Genomic DNA, 6,799 nt, shown 5'->3' with positions numbered 1-6,799 from the left:
CGGCGGTGGTGGCGGTGTTATTAGCAAAAGCACGTACCAAACACACACAAGCACATCCAAACATACATTTGTAAGCTTTACAAGCGCTTACAAATACACACACAGACGTCACACACTTCTCAGTTGGGGCTCTCTCTATTGGCTGGTCTTAACTGCTTTGTAGTATTTTTAGGCCTGTTATTCTGGGGTCTGTCCTGGCAGGCCAATAGGAGAATATATAAGCCTCCCACCCTGCAACTGGGGACCACAAAGAACACACAGTGGAAACATCTCTGGTTGATACTCCGGCAAACATCCGGCAGGCTTTTGAAATCCTCTCAGGGTGAGTATAAGCCTCACTAACATATAGGGATGTAGGAGCAGTTAAGCCTACACAGAATGGGTTTCCCCTCCTGCCCTTTTAAGTGTAAATCAGGCATAAATCAGTATTTTGAGAGCTACTTTCATCCATGTTTTTATTTATTAAAAAAAAAAAAAAGTACTATTCTTAAAAACTCGAGCACACCTAATTATTTTAGGACAATGGATTAACTTTGACATGATAGGGGCTAGCTTTACTGTCATCTGAAAGTTTTGCTTGAATTGCTCCTCAGGAAGGGGTCAGGGTTAACTGCTACGCAGTGCACACAGCTGATAGGACCTGGTGAGGGACACTTGAGCAGGGCAGATACATGCCACGTGGCTTCAAACAGGTCATCTGGCTGAAGGACAGCCGCTGTGCCAGCCTGCTGCCCTGTCAAGAATAAGCAGTTTTTCCCATACGTTGCTTATTTTAAAGAGATGAATACGGCCATCAGTGTGAAGGTTCATCACGTACAGGAAGTTACGGGGTCATGTAATATGACGAAAGATTTATTTCTGCTTTTAGCTGAGACAGTGATTAATGATTTTAGCTTTTGCATTCATTTGGTTATGAATAGACATGATATAATTGCCAATTCATCTCTGTCTTACACACAGCGCACTGCACTGTATAGAATAAGCTCTCTGCTTCTGTCTTCCGAACAGCTTGCGCACGAGGGATCCCTCAGCAGTTGTGTGTCTCACTCTAAGCAGAACAAGATACTGAGTCACTATCTGCTCATGAGATTAAGCTAAAAATATCTTACAGATAATAACTGAATTTTACATTTTATCCACCTTGTCTCTGGACAGGATACCATGCATCCAGCATAATGTCCGCTGAAGTTGCAATTCAAAAGTTTTCTTTCCCGTTTGCCCGTGCTGCACACCTTTCTCAGGAAAACGATGTGACCCGGAAGGGATGCATACAGGTGAAAACCCTGGAGCTTCGTGAGCTTCAGGACAATCCTGTTTTAAGCAATCCAAGCTCAGTTAGGGTTATAGGAGCTCAGGCACACAATGAGAAGCAGGCACAGGAGAGTCTACCAGAGCTTCCTCCTGGACAAGACGTGGCAGCAGCACAGGTCCTGGTCTGTGGTGAAGCCTCCAAGAGTACTGTGCTCTCCAGGCAGTGTGTGTTTGAGAAACTGATAGTGGAGAGCGAGGACCAGCGTCCCGCTGCAAAGAGACAACTGTCGTCTGAGAGCGCGGCTAGAACCATCACGGTGGTGAAAAAGAGTGCTGTGAGGAAGGAGGCAGATGAACCAAGACACTTGCAGCAAAAAGCACAGCTGGGACAGAGGCCGAGAGCGTGTGCTTCAGTAACAGTGACGAGAAAGCACAGAAAGGACCTCTTCACCAGCTCAGACGTGTTCCACAGGGTTGACTCACATGCTGTGAGGGCTGGAGCAGAGGTCAGAAGTACTTTTGTGTGTGTGTGTGTGTGTGTGGGGGGGGGGGGTTTAAGTGTCTGCAAATCTATCTGCCATTTAGTGCTTAATCTTAGTGCTTTAGCTTCAGCAGTGAGTCACACTAGAACACTTTCCATATGCCAAGATGAACAGAACTGCAGTTCAGTCAGTTTCAGTATTTGGTTAGTTCAACACTAGAGAGACACAGGGACACAACGCTGTAAAACTATAAGGAATTAAGTCATTCCAACTCCATGAAAGTTTGTGACTCCATCTTTGCCTATGTTAGTTACCTTTAAAAAGCTGTGAGTTCTAACAGTGCATATCGTTGTGTTTGTTTTGGAGCTGAAAGAAAAGTGCGTGTACAATGTGAAAACAATTGTACAAAGCATCACAAAGGAAGCCAGAACTGAGCTGGAGAAACTTCGTGCCATCTGGGTCTGGCTGTGCCACAACATCGGTAACTACAGCCCACACAAGCCCACTAGGTTTAGCTAATGAGACATATTTTTGAGTTTAAGGTGGCGAATCCATCTATGTTCAGCAGCATTCACTCATACAGGTGTCATTCATCCTACTGTGAATAAAAGGAAGGTTGCTTTCACAGAGTATGATGTGAGCGGGTACCTTGGCCACTCGGAGAAGCTGAGTTCACCAGAGGAGGTGATTGCGGCTGGCCGCGGTGTTTGCTGCAGCTACTCCAACCTTTGTACGGAGATGTGCAGGTAAACACAACACCTCCGAAAACAGCTGTTGTTGATTTGTGATCGCCAGTTTATTAACTGCTGCATTAAAGGCCTTCTGAGTTTATGAACTCGAGTTTGAGGACATGCGATATAAAAACAAAAAGCCATGAGCATGTTGTTTGATTTGTGTTTACAGAGAGGTGGGCATCGAGTGCCAAGAAGTGCCGGGCCACAGTAAGGGCATAGGATACCGCCAGGGCCAAAGCCTGAAGCATGTGAAATCTGATCACCTGTGGAACGCTGTGCTTCTGGGAGGACAGTGGTTCCTATTGGATGCCTGCTGGGGAGCGGGACGAGTAGATATGGAACATGAAAGCTTTGTGAAAAGGTGTGAAAAGGAAATGATTTCAACACATTCACTATTTAGCGGTTAGGTTGCTGCAAACAATACCACAATGACACGGTGGTACGACAATAATGACTGAAGTTTAACAGCTGCTTATTCGAATAATCCCATGACAGGCAGCAGGTTGAGTCTAAAACCAGCACACTGTCTCTATCTGTTCCTTCAAGGTTTGATGATTTCTATTTCCTAACGGACCCGGAGGAGTTCATCGATTCGCACTTCCCTGATGAGGAGAAATGGCAGCTCCTAGGCATACCCATCTCCCAGGAAGAGTTTGAGAGAAGGGTCTTCAAGACCTCAGCCTTCTTCAGTATGGGGCTTAGGCTGATTCGGCCACATCACTGTCACATTGTCACAGGTTACCTGACAACTTTTTTGTTTTGTTCTTCTGGTCAGCTTTCTTTTTTTTGGTTTAGTCTTATTGTTGAATGTCATTATGTTTTAATCAAGAATGCACTCATATTTATTTTTAACATCTATCTTCAAGTACGTTAAAAAAAACAAAAACAAACGCTCTCTTGTATTTTCTGCTCAGATAATGGTGAGGCAAGTGTGTCCCTTGGCTTCTCAAAGCCAACAACCTTTACCTATGAGATCACCCAGCACCAAGACCTCCTCCACTGTGGTGCTTCAGAGCAGAAAGAGTCTATCAACTCTTCATTCGGTATCCTAACTGTCTCCCATCGGAGCATGAAGTTGCAACTCCTGCCACCCGCAAGTGGAATGTACGATGTGAAGGTGTTTGCTAGACCCGAGGCAGCTGCCACGCCTCTGGTTTGGGTTTGCTCCTTCACAGTCGAGTGTCCTACCCCCAGAGCGATGGAAGAGATCCCAGAGAACCCCTTCTTGTCTTGGGGGCTGCAGCCAGTTGCAGGATCTCTTGGAGTCACAAGCAGCAGCCAGAGCAGCGAGGTTGCTGAGGTGGACGAAGGTGTCTTTGATTTGGTGCTGAAGACCTCCAGGCCTCTGATGATGCTGTGTGAACTGGTTCACCCAGAGATGGATGCTGCCATAGCCAAACGCTGCCTGGCTACTCAGATTAAACCAGACACCCTGACGTGCCACGTCCTCTGCCCTTTACATGGCTTCTACCGGCTGTCGGTGTTTGTGCGGGATTATGAGAAAACGGAAGTCAAGTTCCAGAACACTGCAAACTTCCTGTTGCACTGCAGGGGGAAGGTGGTTAGTCCTCATGAGCTCTTCCCTCCTAACCTGGGCTCAGCATGTGGCCCAGGGACCCGGACGTCAGAGGCGGGACTTTCCAAATTCAGTCATACAACAGCAGTGGTGGTTACCCAGCAAGGCAAATGCAACATCACCTTCCACAACCATCGCGACCTTGAGCTTCACACTGTGCTCAGCAAAGAAGAGAACAAATCAGCAGCTTTTCCACTTTCCCGCTACTTGTTCTGCACATACACAGACACAAAAGTGACAGTGAGCATCAGCCTGCCTGATACTGGGGTATATCGGCTGGGCCTCTACGCTAGGATAACCCCTGGTGGAGATTTTAACCCCATGTGTGACTTTATCCTAAGGAACATCTGCGATCAGCCGGGGATCCCTTTCCCTTGTGTCTATTCTGCCTGGAGCAAAGGCTACGTTCTCTTTGAGCCTCGTGTGGGCCTACTGGAGCCCGCCTCATGGGTTCGCTTCAGGGTACGGGTTCCAGGGATCCAGAGGGTAAGCGTGGTGGGAGAGACACGGACTGACCTGAAACTTAATAAAAGCAGAATCTGGGAGGGTGACGTTTTCAGTGGAAATGCTCTTCAGGTACTAAAACTGGCTGTCTCCTTGGGGGACTCCAGTGACATGGCTGTTTTGATGACCTTTGACATCAAGCAGCAGGACAAAGAAGTGTGAAATCAAAATGCGGGGGTGTGGGGGCTACCGAAGCAAATCGCACTCAGAATACTTGCAAATAATTCAAACTGTGAGCTCAGATCTTCTATGTTTATCTGTATTAACAAAGTGCAGATGGCGGTATGTTAAAGCTTGTCAAAATGAAGCATACAGTAACAGGTACAACACTGGAGATTTTCTACATTTCTGAAGATATTTAAGTGCATGCACAAGTCTTGAAAGTAGACAAAAAAGAACAAAATTAAATAAATAGCATGGAACAAAAATTAGACTTGGTCATTTGGTTATTGGGAGAAATGGTCAAATAGTGCATAACTGTGAGCGGCAGAAGTATGTAACCCTCTAGGATTAGCAGTAAATGTAATGGTAAAATCAAGAGTAACTGGAGACACTGATCTGTTAATAACTGACTTTCACTAAACATATTTAGGGAAGTGACTCAAACCACAAATTATAATTCAGAGTATGCCAAAGGCAGATTCAACAACAATGTTCAACAACCCTTTAGAGGAGAGGTTTACCTGCACTCCAAGAATGAAAGCTGTGATAGCTTGTGAGGCCCCAGTGGGACCCTGGGTAGCTCCTTAGCGACAGAAAGACTCTCTCACAATGGCTAATGGTCATGTAGCTCATCTCAATCATTTCACCAAGAACACATTGAAAAAATGGTGTGCAAGATGAGCAAGTAGAAAGCTACTGTTCTCCAAAAAGCACAATGGTGCTGTACAGGCCTTGGTGCCCTTTGCACTAAGTTGGATAAGCAGTTTAGTCATTTAAATATTTTAAATGAGAAGCATTGTGTTTGGACAGAACCTTTTCCACCTGTGAAACATGGTGGTGGTAGTGTCATGGGACTCCTTGCTGCATCTGGATCAGGACAGTTCTTGATTAAAGCTACAATGAACTCTTGATTGTTGATTTTTAAAAAACAACAACAACCCAACAACACAGAGATAATTAGCAATAATTAGCAAGACAATATCAAAAGTATCTAACAGTAGAAGAAGAACAAAAACATATTTTCAATCAAATTTTTTTAACTTTAACAGAAATAATTTAAAAAAAAAAAAGAGCGACCCAAGCAGGGAAACTTACCAAATATTGCAGTCGAATGAGCTAAAAGTGGGTTTTCGCCATCTAGTTTTCAGATTTCTAAGTCTAAACATGTTTTTGGCTATATTTATGCAGGAAAAAAAAACAGTTCAAAAGGTTTGCAAGCTTTTCTCTTTCCTGTAACTCTATAAGAATTGATCTTAAATTATGTTCTTGCAACTGTATAAGCATTGCAGCAGCGTAGTATTATAAATACAATCGCAAACCAACATGACATTTTTATTTGAAAGCTATTATTTGATGCAGGTAGTATTCATCACCAGCAAACCTTCAAGCTTGACAATGGTGCTCAGCTGTGGTGCTCAGCCGTGATATTAAACTGATCAAGAGAGCTGTGTGTATTATTATTGTTGTTATGAGAAACAAAACTGCATTATGAAATGACGGTTGTCAAAAACTGTGCAATAAATATATACAGTGATGATGGTATGTCTTTTGTTTTCTGCAGTCACAGTCACGCAACGTTGCAATTTAAGTCTCCAAATTATGTTAATTATGCAACAAAGGCCTGTCAATGGTCGTTTTACAATTGTCTTACTTACACTGATTTATCTGGTAGCTTCTGGAATACCTGTCACAAGTTCTCAAGATTTATTGTGAAGATTTGCTTCACAGGAGTTCTAAATTAAGACAGCTATTACTTTACTGGCCTTAAAGTACAAACAAAAATAAATTCCATAGAATTTCACTTTGTAAAATTGAAAACATCTAGCACAGTGGTCCATTGTTGTAGAGACCTGGACCCACTCAGCAGGCTTTGGCAGACACCAGCAAGAGCGATGAGTGTTTACATGTGGCCCTCATAATAGGCCACAAATAGCCTCAGTTCAGCTCCTCGGTAAAAATACAACAATAGAATGGGTGGGGAGGAAAAAAAGAGCAACTAATGGTGGAAGAGATATGGCTAGAGCGTGTTTTGAGTGTGCTAAGTGTATCTGGGCGGGTAGTCTTGCCTTGAGTCGCTGGGGAGAAACTGG

General features: G+C 44.1%; 1 protein-coding gene across 2 annotated transcripts; it reads left to right on the top strand.

Annotated features, from left to right (window-relative positions):
- Nucleotides 1-240: 240 nt before the first annotated feature.
- Nucleotides 241-6,218, top strand: ky (kyphoscoliosis peptidase). Of its 2 annotated transcripts, none has more exons than XM_085392253.1 (7): nt 241-322; nt 1,156-1,757; nt 2,100-2,214; nt 2,362-2,479; nt 2,637-2,828; nt 3,014-3,204; nt 3,382-6,218. In XM_085392253.1, exons 2-7 carry the CDS (start codon nt 1,176-1,178, stop codon nt 4,707-4,709), a joined length of 2,526 nt encoding a protein of 841 aa, XP_085248379.1. In that variant the 5' UTR covers nt 241-322; nt 1,156-1,175; the 3' UTR covers nt 4,710-6,218. The 2 variants fall into 2 exon arrangements, with proteins under 2 accessions (XP_085248379.1, XP_085248380.1); XM_085392254.1 differs by having other exon boundaries at nt 255-322; nt 1,009-1,757.
- Nucleotides 6,219-6,799: the final 581 nt, after the last annotated feature.

This window comes from Rhamphochromis longiceps, linkage group LG19 (genome assembly GCF_057381845.1).
Source record: "Rhamphochromis longiceps isolate RC_006_pf linkage group LG19, R_longiceps_female_GT1.1, whole genome shotgun sequence".
NCBI classification, from domain to species: domain Eukaryota; kingdom Metazoa; phylum Chordata; class Actinopteri; order Cichliformes; family Cichlidae; genus Rhamphochromis; species Rhamphochromis longiceps.
Note: the sequence above shows the minus strand (reverse complement) of the source record. Positions and strands in the feature narration are given on the sequence as shown.